Source organism: Ammodytes marinus (genome assembly GCF_949987685.1).
Source record: "Ammodytes marinus genome assembly, chromosome: 13".
Classification (NCBI taxonomy): domain Eukaryota; kingdom Metazoa; phylum Chordata; class Actinopteri; order Uranoscopiformes; family Ammodytidae; genus Ammodytes; species Ammodytes marinus.
Window position 1 is genome coordinate 30,597,392 of NC_137217.1, and position 16,406 is coordinate 30,613,797.

General features: G+C 41.3%; 1 protein-coding gene across 4 annotated transcripts in view; it reads left to right on the forward strand.

Moving 5' to 3' along the window:
• etv1 (ETS variant transcription factor 1) overlaps positions 1 to 16,406 on the forward strand; it is a gene marked incomplete at both ends in the record, with an annotated part of 40,198 nt that overhangs the window by 16,550 nt on the left and 7,242 nt on the right. For 3 of the 4 annotated variants that reach the window (XM_080040125.1, XM_080040126.1, XM_080040127.1), the window contains 3 exons: positions 4,783 to 4,912; positions 5,240 to 5,434; positions 6,980 to 7,227. In XM_080040125.1, coding sequence (XP_079896251.1) covers positions 4,783 to 4,912; positions 5,240 to 5,434; positions 6,980 to 7,227 — 573 coding nt within the window. The remainder of the gene's footprint in view (positions 1 to 4,782; positions 4,913 to 5,239; positions 5,435 to 6,979; positions 7,228 to 16,406) is intronic. The other variant, XM_080040128.1, reaches the window with a different exon arrangement.

The window sequence follows — 16,406 nt, forward strand, 5'->3', positions numbered from 1 at the left end:
TTGTTATTCAATTTGAAACAAAGATTGCTATTGAATATGTTCGGCCAAAAGACCAAATAAAACAGCGGCACTACTTAAGTTATTGGCGTATAGGGAGAGAAAAAAAAACACAACGATTTGCATTTAAAATAGACCTAGTAATTGTTCTAACTGCGTGTACTCTTAAATAACCATCTGGGCTAATCAATACGTAGATAATGAGAGCAATCATGCCGTGATGGGCATGACATTCTGCTCAGAAAAAGGAAGTCTCTTGTTTTTAGTCGGAGTCAAATGCCCTTGCTATTGATTTGTGTACCTTGGCACCCCACTGACGGGATCTATTGTGACATTTCCATTTCCAATTTAAGGCCCCGGGGCTGCCATACACGTCAAGATATTGTTGATTGCTAATGTCGAGATTGCAATGTCAAGAAAAGCATTACTCGTAGAATTCATATGTATGTTGATAACCCCAAAAAATGTATGTTAATTCAGTGTTAATGCTATGATAAAGAGATACATTTATGTTCGTTGAAGCTGCCATACAGCAATTGTGGGATATTGTAGATAAAGGTGCACTATGTAACTTTGTGTGAAAATATAATAATAATAAAATAAATAACCATTTTATAAGGTATATTCTCATAGCTGAATAAATAAACTTTCTTCGCGAAAAAATTAAATCCCCGGAACACTGTTTAAAGTTAGAAAGCTACCTTTTAAGTTACAGTTTTGTTTAGAAACATACAGTATTCTAGTCTTACGTTTGGTTCTAGGTGCCGCAAAATAATTTAGTTTTGATTTATGATGAAAGAATTATTCAATACTTACAATTACATGATGTAAAAATATGTTTTCGTTAGCTAACGGCAGGCTCTGGAAATGTAAACAAATCCCCATCCCTTGAAATTACGCAGTGCACCTTTCAAGAACAGCATTTTTCCTACATTTCATACATTGAATAACCCAAAAAGCTCATGTTAATTCAGTGTAAATGCCGCTATAAAAAGATAAATGTACATTCATTGAAGTAAGTAATTATGGTGACACAAATTGTTGTTAATAGCTAACTTGGAGATTGTAGTTATAACAGTATTTCATACATTTCATTAATTGAATAACCCAAAACTAGGTCTTAATTCTGCCTTAATGCTGTCATAAAGAGATAAGTGTACCTCCATTGTAGTAGGTAATTAAAGGGACACCGATAGTGATGTGAACAAGGCAAAACAAGTGTTGTTGTGTGTCCTCCGTGAGCCCTTAACGAGGCGGTGTCATCGCCCGCGTCCTCCAAAGGTCTCCCCTCAGGAAGAGTCTGTTTGACCCACGATCGATGACCCGGAAAGGTCAGGCCTCCTGTGTGTCTGTGTGTGTGTGTGTGTGTGTGTGTGTGTGTGTGTGTGTGTGGCCCCCGTCCCCCATGGGGCTCGGCTGGGCCTCACGTGGGGTGTTGGCACATCGACCTCCAGCCTGCACGGCAGCTGTCAGTCACCCGTGAGAAAAACTCCCCAAAACATCTTGGTGGAGCTTGTAGAGCTTGTAGAGCTTGTAGAGAGGGTCTTGACTTTGTTTGTATTTAAATTGTATTAATCCCAAACCACATATAGTATTCCATCTAAATGTTTGTACTCAAGACGGACTTGGAGATGATGGAGGCTTTAATTTGTTCTCAAAATCAGTCAGTACCTCCTCACGATCTGCTACCTGCCTGTACTGTGTGTGCGCTGAAAAAAATACTTGTGTTAATACACACAACCTAGGCTCTGTAAATATGTATTCACTGATTTTGACCAAACGGGATTTTGACAACAAGCGTTGTCCAGAATCACAGACTCCACCTCTAAATGTCTAAATGTTTGTCCTTTAGATGGACTTGTAGTTGATGCATCCTTTCCTTTCTTCATTCATAATATCCGCTCGCTTTGTTTTTAACTCATTCAAAAAGCCATCTCTCTCTCTCAAATGGTAGTGGAAAATCCTCCCTCCATCAACCACTACGGGCCCTTTCTCTCATGTCTGCTCTGTGTAGTTTTGTCTCACCGCTGCTTTGTGTGTGGGTGTGTGTGTGTGTGTGTGTGTGTGTGTGTGTGTGTGCGTGTGTGTGTGTGTGTGTGTGTGTGTGTGTGTGTGTGTGTGCGTGCGTGCGTGTGTGTGTGTGTGTGTGTGTGTGTGTGTGTGTGTGTGCAGTTGCGGTGAGACGGTGATTTGGCCGAGGCAACCGGAGCCCGTCTTCATTCTGACTTACTGAGTTTTTTCGTCAGAAGCGATTTGGCCGATTGGATTAGCGTTGATCATGACTCCAGATGATGGCATGTTAATCAGGACTGATCAGGGCACTTAACAGCCTCTCACACACACACACACACACACACACACACACACACACACACACACACACACACACACAACCCCTTCAGATCAATGAGAATTGTTGTTGTCGTCTGGAACGTATTGACAACCAGCTGAAAGCAGATAGAACATTTTTTACGAGCATCGCCACACACCCAGTTTTTTTATGATTGTCATATTTCACTCACGGAGTCGCTGACAGGAAAATGGCCGAACAAATGAGATTTGAAGTGAGTTGTTTAGTGTAAGTGATGACCTGTTCTCTTAGTGGACGGATGCTATAGTCTATTTAACTCTAAATTACCCGTCAGGAATTGTCTTAATCAACGGTGACGTATTCATACAAGTTGCACTGAATGGTACGTCTGTCTTTTATATGTCGCTCAGTTTATCTGTTGTGTTTTATAATTCTTTTTATTCTTAGAGACGTATTTACAAGTATTTTACTTTTATTTTCTATGCACATTATAAAGCACTTTGTGACCCTGTCTGTGAAAAACGCTATATAAGTACATTTTACTTACTTACTTACTTACTTACTTACTTACTTACTTACTTACTTACTTACTTACTGTATCTGTAAAGCAATATGGCTGTTTTTCATGTCTATTTTCTTGCTGCATGTGGTCCATACTGTAGTGCAGAGAAGAAGGGTTGGACAGGTTTTGTATTTGTTTTATATTGGATAATGGACAGTCATGGTATCCAGCATGTTCACATAAAGGCAGTGAAGAGAACAGAATTACTCAAACGTATTAGTTGTATTGTTTTAGATCAGTGGTGTCAAACATACGGCCCGCGGGCCGGATGCGGCCCGCGAGATGATTTAATCCGGCCCGCGATTTGTAGAGCACACATTTATGAGCATTTCAAAAAAAAAAGTAAGTCTCTAGCCCATTCCTGTGAGGAGATATGAATTTTTAAAGAAATAACCAAAATGCTCACTCCAGCCGCTAGGGGGCAGCCTAAATTAAAAAAAAGCACATTTTAGCAACGTGGGAAATGGTAAATGGCAATCTTGCTTCACCGCTATTAATGTTTCCTCCAGTGCTTTATGGCAAAGTAAAAACCAAAAAAATAAAAAATAAATAAAACAATTTTTATTTTTAGTGCTGAACAATTAATGTACTAGCAAGCGCGATGTGTCCGCGGCTCTGCACGTGCGAAACGAGCAGGAGCATGCTAGTGTAGGCCTACAAGATTTATTTCCTAATTTTCCATGCTGCTTTATTTTTATGTTTTAAATTGGGAAAAACGAATTCCAAAACAACCAATAACCTCTGTATTTAAAAATAAATCAAAACAGTAGAAGTTGCACTTTTATTAAATTTTATTTTGTACTGTCTGCATGTTTGCACAAAATGTGTCCCTGTACATATAGTAAACAAAATTGGACAACTGTAACGTCAGTGCCTGTTGTATTTGTGTATTCAAATAAACAGTTGTTTATTTCATTAGTGCGTATTGGCATCTTTGAGCAAAATACCCCCCAAATTTTTGCTGCGGCGCTGCGCGCCGCACCTCCTATTCCCATGGCCAGCAGCAACCTTTACTAAGACATTTCCTGGGGGGTACAGAGATCCCTTGTGATCCGTGATAATGTAGGTTACAAATGTAGACTGAGTGATAAAGCATATTACTGAAAAACAAAGCTAGAGATTTGGAGTTGATGTACGTTATTTTGCCATTATTGTACTGGTCCGGCCCACTTGAGATCAGAGAGGCTGTATGTGGCCCTCGAACCAAAATGAGTTTGACACCCCTGTTTTAGATAATGTTTTTTTAATTTGCATTTGGTGGCTCAATGTGTGATAAACAGCAGCTTATTCTAAAAAACTTCAAATAAAAATACTTGCTGTTGTACATTTAGTTAAGTGACAGTGTAAGTGCTATTTCAAGGCGATTATTTTCCATTTAAAAAATAATGTGCTTCTTTAAATCTAGGCTACCTAACAGAAAAGTACATTTTTATAATAAAAAAGCTAATTTGCACCTGCTCTCAAAACCTGTATTATTTGATACCTCAAAGGTTGCTCTTTGACAGAGAAGTGGTTCATTGTCATTCAGCATCTAAATTAGTTTTTCTCTTTCTCTCTCCCTCTCCATCCCTCTCTCTCTCTCTCCCTCTCTCGCTGTCTCTCTCCCCTCTCTCTATCTCTCTCTATCTCTCTCCCCCCTCTCTATCTCTCACTTTCTCTCCATCTCTCTCTCTCTCTCCCTCCCTCTCTCTCTATTTATCTCCTTCTCTCTCTCTCTCTCTCTCTCTCTCTCTCTCTCTCTCTCTCTCTCTCTCTCTCTCTCTCTCTCTTGGTTAAACAATTTTAAAAAAATATTGGGATTTAAATGCATTAGCACTTGAATTGTAAAACTAAAAGTATGTAAATAAATAATCTCTCTCTTCTTCCCTCCCTCCCTCTCTCCCTCCATCCCTCTCTCCATCCCTCTATCTAGTGGCGTTCCACGGACTGCAGCTAAAGATCAAGCGTGAGCTGCACAGCCCGTGTTCAGAGCTCGGCTCTCACTGTTCCCAGGAACGGCCCTTCAAGCTCCAGTATGGAGAGAAGTGCCCCTACAACGTCAGGTAGGGCACAGTCACACACACACACACACACACACACACACACACACACACACACACACACACACACACACACACACACACACACACTTTTTTTGGCATTTTCAAGCTTTATTGGATAGTACAGAGTTGAAATGGGGAGACAGAGAGAGAGAAAGAGAGAGAGAGAGAGAGAGAGGGGATGACCTGCAGTAAAGGTCCCCCATCTCTCTCTGTCTCCCCATTTCAACTCTGTACTATCTAATAAAGCTTCTAAATAATCTTAAAAAAATATATATATGAATCAAACCCCAAACACTAACCCTTGTATCTCTTGTGTTATCACCACAGTGCCTATGAGCAGAAGCAGCAGCCTGCAGGTATGAAGCCCTCCAGCCCAGTGACCCCCCCCTGTAGCACCCCCGTGTCCCCCCTGCACCATGCCTCTCCCACGGCCGCCCCCACACCCAAACCTGACCGGACCTACGCACACATCTCACCCTCACAACCGCTGCCCGACAACACAGCCTACTCTATGGACCACAGGTATTTATATACTGCTGCTTTCTTTACTATATGTGGAAACGTTTGTGGATATTTGGGATTTTATTTAAAATGTATTTATTTTTATTTTTTTAGGGGGGTTAAAAAAAGGAGACCCGTTTATTATTTTTAATTTTTTCAATGTTTTATTATTATTATTTTTAAACACAACAGTATATGTTTAACTTTGGGAATATTTTGGATTTGTTTTGAATTTTTTTTATTGTATCTTCTTGGGGGGGAGGGGGGGGGTCAAAAAAAGAGGAACCCCATTTTTTTGTTTTCTTAAACACACACACACAAGGAACAGCTGTCTCTGAGTTCAAATAAAATCATGAAATTTGGGATTTTTTTAGACCAATAAAGAAATATAAATTTAAAAAATGTCAGGTAATTACGATGCCCATTTTGTGATATTATTATTATTATTATTATGAACCTCACAATTGATACATTAGTCAGTAACATTACTACTCCCTCCTGCTCGACAACACAGGCTATACTCTATGGACCACAGGTACATTATACTGCTGTGGGCCCCCCAAGCCTTCAAGCCATTTTACATTATTTACATCACATTTACATGAGCGGGGGCTTTTAGCTGGCGGTTGTACTAGGCAAGAGAGTATAATAAGGCCACAGCAGAACATGTAGAGCAGGGTTTTAGTAACAGGGAAATCTGATTGGTTGAGGGGGATATTCAGTAGGAGGGACGAAAACACTGCTGATTTAAACAGTAAGGCATAACACATTCTCGTTTACTGAAAAACACATTTTTCTAAATTGAAATTATTATAAACAGAATTTATGATATAAGAGCTCGTAGTTCCCAACCCTTTTTGACGTGATCATGTCAAAGTTGTCAGTGCTGATATATGCAAGACATACATCGGAATCAAAATGGCGTCTATCACTGGCCCACGGTGCAGTAGGAACGATAAAAAAATAATAATAGAGTAGAATAAGATAAACATTGACAATATTTACAGTAGATAAATTCTAGATACTTTAAAATGACGGTCATGTGACCTATCATTACCAGCAATATCTACCATATTTAGGGGTTTTTACCAGGTCAACCAACAAGGGTATTTTATTTGTTGTGTTAAATCATTTAAAAAGCTTGAAGAAATACGACATTATATAAATATCTATAAAAAAAACTGATGTCTATTTTGATGTGAAGTAATAGTAATGTTCATGCATTGTATAAGTTCTTGACCCCAACATCGACAGACTCCACTCAACCTAACTTGAAAAATGTTAGGAAATTGTGATGACCATTTTCTGATATTTTCTAAGCCTAACAAGTCTGAAAATTGAGTTACAGTCATAGTTCCAACATCACTATTTACATTACTTTGTGACATATTCATATACTTCATATATAAGCCACATTAATTAAATTGTATTTTAGTAGACTATTATTCACAACTTCACATTCACTCTCGTCACTCCTCTACAAACTGACTACAAACCAAATCAAGTCTCTGCTCTTTGTGTCTGGCTGATAATGACCTCAATGATTTTATTTTGTCCCCTCCTCAGATTTAGACGTCAGCTCTCGGAGCCGTGCCACTCGTTCCCCTCTCCTCCCTCCATGCCCCGGGACACGCGGCCCATGTACCACCGTCAGATGTCGGAGCCCAACATCCCCTTCCCTCCCCAGGGCTTCAAACAGGAGTATCCAGACCCTCTGTTTGAGCACCCGGCTATGATGGGCGCGCCTCTGCCACACGCTTACCCCGGGACCATGATGATAAAGCAGGAGCCAAGGGACTTCACCTACGACTCAGGTGAGGGGATTTGTGTGTGTGTGTGTGTGTGTGTGTGTGTGTGTGTGTGTGTGTGTGTGTGTGTGTGTGTGTGTGTGTGTGTGTGTGTGTGTGTGTGTGTGTGTGTGTGTGTGTGTGTGTGTGTGTGTGTGTGTGTGTGTGTGTGTGTGTGTGTGCGTGTGTGTGTTTGTCTTTATGCCATTACGGGGCCCTCCACATGATATCACACCCAATGCGAAGGGACCAAAATATGTGTGGGGACCAAAACCCTTGACCTCATAGAAATGACCTTAGATTCAGTGAACAAAGGGTCTAAAAAGTGCCCTGCGAAGTCTTCAGGTGTGTGTGTGTGTGTGTGTGTGTGTGTGTGTGTGTGTGTGTGTGTGTGTGTGTGTGTGTGTGTGTGTGTGTGTGTGTGTGTGTGTGTGTGTGTGTGTGTGTGTGTGTGTGTGTGTGTGTGTGTGTGTGTGTGTGTGTGTGTGTGTGTGTGTGTGTGTGTGTGCAGTGATAGCAGCCTCCTATTCTACTCTCAGGAATGGGAGAAGACATGGGATGCGTGGGTGGCGTTTGGCTTATTGAGTTTGTCCGTTATTAGGGGCCGGGGATCTGGTTGTGCCGGGTGTCTGCGCCGGTCACCATTTCCTGTTTGAGCGCTAATAGGAGTGTGTGTGTGTGTGTGTGTGTTTGATTGTATGTGTGTGTGTGTGTGTGTGTGTGTGTGTGTGTGGGCTGGGTTAATGTCTGGTCACAATCCAAAAAAAATCTGCCCTCCCACGCCTGTCCTGTCCGCTCCCTTTAGTTTAGTCAGGGACCTAATCATGTAGCCGGTGGGTCTCTATGGAGCCCGAGGCTACATCACGACATGAATGAACATACGCCGGACTGCTGGCTCCATTCACAAGGCCGACAAGAGGCAGAGAAAGACCCAGGAGAGTGTGTGTGTGTGTGTGTGTGTGTGTGTGTGTGTGTGTGTGTGTGTGTGTGTGTGTGTGTGTGTGTGTGTGTGTGTGTGTGTGTGTGTGTGTGTGTGACCAGTCAGGGCGAAAAAGCACAGTCTTTTCCCATCGCGATGAGATCTACAAATACACTGAGGACCTCTATCTATCTATCAGCTCTATTTCACGTTACTCTGTCTTTGTTTCATTTCATTTCATTTTCCTTTATTTAACCTCGAAAGATCAATTGAGGGGTGACCCTCTTTTACAATGACGTCGAGTTTGTACATATACACAATATACAATGAGAATACATAACAAGTTTACACACACACACACACACACACACACACACAGACAACAACAATTTAAAACATTCAGATCAATTGAATGAGAGACATAATAGCCTAATTAAAACAGTTACAAGTGTAGAGGGGCTGATTCAAAATAATAATTTTAAATTGGTTAACAGTTATGAGTGTATTTATTTTAATTGTATGTTGTAGGCTGTTCCAGGAGTCAGGGGCACTATGGCTAAAAGCGGTTTTACCAAGCTCAGACCGGGCATAGGGGACATATAACATGAGCATGTCAGTTGAGCGGGTTTGATAAAGCCCATCTGAAATAAGCAGCATTTCTGTCAAATATAGTGGTAGCTTTCCAGTCAGAGCTTTATATATAAAAATATGCCAATGTGCATCACGTCTCTCCTTAAGGGAGGACCACCCAACCTTTTCATATAAAACACAATGGTGTGTATCATAAGGATCTCCTGTAATGAATCTCAAAGCAGAGTGAAATACAGAGTCTAGGAGTTTAAGGCATGAACGAGATGCATGCCGATAAACCACATCACCGTAATCAAGGACAGACATAAAAACTGCCTCAATAATCCTTTTCCTACTGAACAACGGGAAGGTGGCTTTATTCCTATAAAAATAGCCAATCTTTTGTCGGAGACGACAGACAAGATTTTTTATGTGAAATGTAAAAGAGAGTTTTTCATCTATCCAGATGCCAAGATATTTATATTCAGTGACTCTTTCAATATGAGATCCATTATTTGTGTGAATAATAAGATCATTAAAATGTGTAATTCTTGCTCTGGAAAAGCACATATATTTTGTTTTTTCTATATTAAGGACAAGCCTGAGATCCACTAGACAGTTCTGCAGGGTGTTAAAAGAGCTCTGTAGGTTCTGAACAGATTGTTGCACTGAATCAGAAATGCAATACAGTACAGTGTCGTCAGCATACAAATGGGCATGGCAGTTTTGTAGTGATGAAACAATGTTATTGATGTAAATTGTGAATAGGACTGGACCTAAAATTGAGCCCTGCGGAACACCATTTGTAACTGTTAAAAACTCAGTTTGGTAGCTTCCCAGCTTAACTGACTGCTGTCTATCAGAGAGATAGTCCCTAAACCAGCTACATGTAGAATAATCAAAACCAATTTCATGCAGCCTCTCTAAAAGCAAATGGTGATCTAAAGTATCAAAAGCTTTTGACAGATCAACAAAAAGTGCTGCACAGTGCATTTTTTTATCGATAGCTGTAACAATGTTGTCTAAGACCAAAGTGACAGCAGATATAGTACTGTGGCCTGCCCTAAAACCAGATTGAAATGGACTCAAAATGGAAGCACTGGATAAAAAGGATTTCAACTGAGTATTAATGACTGATTCTAGAATTTTTGCCAGGCATGGGAGTTTGGAAATTGGCCTGTAATTGTTAAGATCACTTTTGTCACCCCCTTTATGTAATGGAATGACGTGAGCTTTTTTCCAGACTTTAGGAACAATACCAGAAGAGATGGAAAGATTAAAAATATGGGTTATTTGTTTTGATATGATAAGTGCAGAGAGATTTATTGAAAATGGGTCCAAATTGTCCTCTCCCATGTACTTCCTGGGGTTGATGGCAAGAAGCGCATCTACAACAATACTTGTTGGGACTTGAACAAGGCTGAAAAGAGGAGTTTTAGAGACAGGTGGTATGCTATTTTTATTTCTCGTGGTGGTAGGCGTAGAAGGCGTAGATACTCCATTGTGAAAGAGTTTACCAGCAGCTATAAAGTGTTTATTGAAAGCTAAACCAATTTCTTTCTGATCATTTAAAATATGATCATTTATTTTTAACTGACTGGGAACAGTGCTAGAATTGTTTTTGTTATAATTCACAGCCTTCCAAAATAGTGCAGGGTTGGAGTAGCAGTTTGAAATTAGTTCGAGGTAGTAGTCTGATTTAGCTTTCCTAACCATGGATATGCACCTATTTCTGATTTGTCTGAAAGCAGTCCACTTGGAGTTTTCACCAGAGCGTCTAGCTAGGGACCATGCTTTATTTCTCTCTGCAAATATATCGGACAATTCATTTGTGAACCAGGGGTTTGATCTATTTTTTACTCTGTGCTTTTTAAGGGGTGCATGCTTGTTCAAAATGGAGGAGAAAGTATTGGTGAAAAATTCTAAGGCCAATTCCACATCAGATATTTCACTTGTGAGATGAATGTCACTTTGATAGAGTTCATTTAAAAATGCTTGCTCGTTAAAACCTTTAAAATTACGCTTAATGATGATTTTGGGTTGAGATTTTTTAAGATGAATACTTCTGATACAGGCCACCGGGCAGTGATCACTGATTCCAAGCTCAAAGACACCAGCAGAAACTATTTTATTGCTTTGATTTGATAATATTAAATCGATCAAAGTTGATTTTGCTGGGTTTTTTAGATTTGGTCTTGTGGGCTCAGTTATTATTTGTGTAAGATTTAGGTTGCTACATATTTCTTTAAAAGGTTCAGAGGCACCAGAAAGCCAGTCAATGTTAAAATCACCCATCATAATGACCTCTCTATTTACATATGGAGAGATTAAATGTGCTAGCTCACTCAAGGAGCTATTTACTGCTGAAGGGGGCCTGTACACACCAATTACAACAAAACAATCATTGGATGATAAAGACAATTCCAAAGCAATAAATTCAAAGCAGCTTCGAACAGAGACAGCATGTAGTAATGATACAGAATAATGTGATTTAACATAGACAGCCACTCCCCCACCCCGTGTGGTCCTGTCTATTCTGAATAAACTATAATCATTTATTGCCACCATAGAGTCATGTGTACTGCTCTTCAACCATGATTCAGTCAGAACCAAGACATCTGGGTCAGCCTGAGATACTAAGATGTTAACATGGTCTAGTTTATTGTGCTGAAGCAAACTTCTTATGTTTAAGTGAAGAAAACCCAAACCCTTTCTTGTTTTGAGGATGTTTGGTGAGTTTAGCTTTGATATGCTCATGTCCAGGTTATCAACAGCGGGGTGGTCCAACACAATTGACCTATTACACATAATAGGTACATTTTTCAAGTTACTTGTAATCCCAAGTGGTCTGTGGCGTGACCTGTAAAATCTATGAGGAGGGATTAATGATGATCTGACAGACTGACATACAGGGATTGGGTGAGTTTTTATAGTAATGGATGTTCCAGGCCTGGAGGGGGCGCTAGATGCATGGGGACTAGTGGTCATGGAGGCTGTGTCACGTGAGCTAACTACCTCTTGACTGACCAGGTGTGGAGATAGTCAATCATGCTGGACAGAGTTTGCAAGAGGAGTGACGCTAGGAACCGATTTTATTGTTAAGAGCATATTGCTGGCCAGAAGATGTTTCCCTTGTTTGTTTAAATGCAAACCATCGCTGGCAAAGAAAGACGGTCTGTTCCAGAAAACGTTAAAATTGTCGACAAAGGGAATGCCCATGGAGAGACAATACTGTTTGAGCCAAACATGAAGTTGGCGTGCGCGGCTGAATTTGATGTCACCAAATCGAGGGGAAGGCATGGGACCAGAGACGATACATTGTTTCCCAGCGGTCAAGACGGAATCGATTAGGGCTTTAAAATCAGTTTTAAGACTTTCTGACTTTTCTGACTTAAGGTCATTTGAGCCGATATGTGTCACGACCATAGATGCAGCGGGATTACTGTGGATAATGTGTGGTAGCACTGAGTTGATGTGGGATACCTGGGCACCGGGATAGCAGAAGGTCTCCGCCCTCGGCAGGAGAACTTGTCGGACCATGGATGAGCCAATGAGGAGGCACTGGAGCTCCGCTGCTCGGCCCTGCTGCGCTGCAGAGCAACCAGGTGAAGGCCGGGCTGGATCATTAGCCTGCAGTGTTGATGCCCGCGGTCCAGAGCGGCAAAGTTGCGTAGGTTGAGCCGGGCGTCTGGTGGATCCTTCTGATCGTCTGATGATGGCATCCTGCAGCATCCTGCGTCGGTTCTCTCCCGTGTTGGAACGACGAGACGTCTGGGAAACACCGGCCACAGGTGGAGAGGAGACAGCGGCGGCGTAGGAAGCGGCGGCGGGCAGCGAAGTGACAGCGGAGGAAGAGGAGGCGGCGGGTATCGGAACAGCGGAGGGGTAGGACGTGGTGGCGCGTGCCAGGGCAGTGGTGGTATCCCTGTCCACAGGTGAACCGTGGCCAACTGGACGTGGCTGGAACCGGGGAGGAGAGCTAGAGCCATTTGCCATTGATGGAAACTCCTGTAGGCTCATAACTTCGAATCTGTTGCCAAGCTCCAGGCGCTGCGGTGTTGGGGGAGTCCGCGGACGACCACAATGTTTACCCTTGCGGGCTGTTAACCAATTTATCGGTTTAACAGGGGTCGAGCTCAGCGGGAATTGTCCATCCCCTTTGTTGACAGTCGCTGCCAGCTTAGGTTTTGCACCAAGTAGACTCCACTGATCGTTGGGTATGGCTAACACGGGCCCGGGCACAGTGACAGGAGAAGAGGATCCCACAATGGCGGAGCCGGGCCACGGGAGAGTAGGATCATCGCCTGCCATGCAGAGGGAGCCGCAGCCAGAGGATCTTAGGGCGACAAGGTGCTTCATTTGAGTGGAAGCAACAGAGGATAGCTCCATGATGATGTCGTTTTTACCCCTGAGTTCAGCTTGCAGACCAGAGATCCTCTCCTTCAGTCGACCTAAGGTAAGATTGCATTCACACGTTTGTAGCATAGTGGTAGCTGGTGCTAGCTTGCTGTATGGAGCTGCTGCGTTCAGTGCAGGGTTGGTGATATCCCGTGTAGATGGTAGAGCCTTGGCCCAGCCTGGCCTGGTGGGGATGGTGAAGCCTGTGCTGTTGCTCAGGTGAGCGTGCTACTGCTGTTGCTCAGGTGAGCGTGTGCTGCGTGTGCTGCGTGTGCTGCGTGAGCTGCGTGTGCTGCGTGAGCTGCGTGTGCTGCGTGAGCAGCACACGCAGCCGAGCGTGTGCTCAGCCGAGCGTGTGCTCGGCTGGTGTTAAACCACTTCCGAGCTGGTTTAACACCAGCTCGGAAGTGGAGAGTTCAATTTGGCACTAGAAAGCATTAGTGTTTCACTACAGAGTGAATACTGTTGTCTTTTTAGAATACTAAAAAGACAACAGTGGATAGCGAGAAAATTATAAAATGTAGGCCTCAGTGCAAGAACATGTTATTTATTGAATTTTTTAAGATTTTTTTTTTTTTGGCATTTTCAAGATTTATTAGACAGTACAGAGTTGAAATGTGGGGACAGAGAGAGAGAGAGAGAGAGGGGGGGGGGGGGATGACCTGCAGTAAAGGTCCACGGGTCAGATTTGAACCCACGACCACTGCAACGATGGCCGGAGCCAATATGGTACACGCTCTATCCAGTACGCCACCAGAGCAACAAGAACATCTTATTTATTGACAAATTCACTCCACATAGCCTCCAGGTTGTAGCCTCTTAGCTGGAGTATGTCTCAAGATTGAGGCTGCAACGGACCATTACTTTCATTATTGATTCATCCATCACACACACACACACACACACACACACACACACACACACACAACCTCCCTTAGCTGTGTGTCTACAAAGGGCAACACAAATTCAGAAAAAATGTGATCACAATATCCCGTGGTATAAAGGGATGTCTAACCCTAACCCTTATCGGTTTCTTTTGTTTGACCGGCCGTCTAAAACTAAAATATATTTTATTTTCTAATTTTGAAGAAATACAGAAAATTCTCACATTTAAGAAGCTTGGCTCAGACAAGGCTTGACATTTTTGCTTCATAAATAGCTCAAACGATTAGTCAATAGTAATACTCAAAACTGTTATTGATTGTTTTCATACAACAGACAGAGGAATTAGTGATTTGTTTCAGTTTTGTTTTTAGCCAGGATGTTAGATGTTCATTTCACTGACAATAACATTACAAAATAGAGTTTAATTATTCGCTTATTGGCATTTTTAAGCAACAGTTAAAGTCCCTGTAAAGGTCAAAATACACTTTAAATATCATAACTCAAGATAAATATGGTATGTTTAGCAAAAAAACAAATACAAATATTATACATTTAGATAAATATGGTATACTTGTGTTCGCAGTCGTCCACTGCCCTGTAGAGTATGTGTAAGATGGATCATCAGAGTGGATTTATGAGCATGTTGACTGCAGCAGGCCTGTGTTAGCGGATGGGAGGGGAGCTGGTAATTTCATTAGCAGCAATTTCCTCCATGAGCCCATTACTTTGATGAAGTTCAGAGAAATGTTTACGGGCCTAAATGAAGGGCCTCTGTCTGTTTATTGAACATTCACTTTGTAAAACCTGTTTAGAACGTTTTTTATTTTATTTTTTATTATCACGAGCCGAGGCTGTGATGTCTGTGTTATGTATGGGAGGGCCTGACATATACAGTAAACGGGCGAGCCAATTCGGAGAGTGTTGTAGTGCAAACTGGTGAAAAAAAAGGGCCTATGTACACATTTTATTTCTAGACAAATATGTGTTAAGAAATATGGAGAAAATCCTTCAAATAAATAGGAATTAAATACATGATATGTGTTGTTTAAAAATGATATAAAAAACTGTGCTAAAGATCGATTAATCTAGGACAATGCAAGTTAAAGTGAAACCTTATCGATATTAAAAAAGGCACCAGTATTTTCCTCTTGGTTTTTAAATTAGCTTTTATATTGCAGTAACAATAATATGAAACATATTTGTGAAACAGTGCTGGAAGAAGAACTCAGATATTTTTCTTGAGTGAAAATTACAATAACACAGTGTAAAAATACATCCTGGGGCGCTCCGGGGGTGTAGTGGATAGGGCGCGTACCATATTGGCTCTGGCCTTCGTTGCAGTGGTCGCGGGTTCAAATCCGACCCGTGGACCTTTACTGCAGGTCATCCCCCCCCCTCTCTCTCTCTTTTTGTCGCTGTCTCCCCATTTCAACTCTGTACTATCTAATAAAGCTTGAAAATGCCAAAAAATTATCTTTAAAAAAAATATACATGTCCTGGAATCAAACCCTGACTTCAACCTTAAAATATACATAAAGTACCCGAAGGAAAAGTACTGATTATTCATAAGATATTGCAATTTCAGAATAATGTTTATAATTGTCAGAGGACTTTACCTATTGCATTAATGTTGCATCACTAATGTTGCTGCTGCTATTTTAACTAATTCAGATACTGCTTGGTAGCTTAACCCATAGTAATACATGATAATATATTGTTTAATTCTACTATATTAATAATCTTAAACTGCAAAGTAGCTAGTAGCTTAAGTCGAATATATTTATTTCAGGAAAACGTAAAATATTGTCTTCCGAAATGTAGCATAAGTAGCATCAAATGGATAAACTAAAAGATCAAAAGTAGCTAAAAACCATACTTAAGAAACTCTACTTAAGTAAATGTACTTAGTATCAGTGCCTCTGTCTTAAGAGAATTAATTTGATAATGCTTAAACAATAAACAACCTTAGCTTATTTGCCTCTTCAAATCAAAAACGACATTTAGTTGTTAGCTAACGTGCTGCTCCTTTGTTAAATTCAGACAAACCAACACCTTAAAGTCCGTGGAGTTTTGATTCCAGCTTTTAAACGCTGTATCTCGACCCCTCGCATTATGACAAAACTTACATCATGTCAGCTTGTGTTTTCAAACGAGGGGTCATGCTTTGATTAGGTAATAAATCTCGCTCTGAGTGGATATAGAGGTGCTTGGAGCTTGGTGTATTAGCGGTGTGATATAGTGAGCTTGCCCGTGGCTTGGAGCTATTGCTATGCCTAGCGCTGGAAGGCATATTCTTTTAATCAGAGTCAGTGGTGCATTGAGTGAACAAGCTTTTTTTTTAAAGATATTTTTTTTGCATTTTCAAGCTTTATTGGACAGTACAGAGTTGAAATGGGGAGACAGAGAAAGAGAGAGAGGGGGGATGACCTGCAGT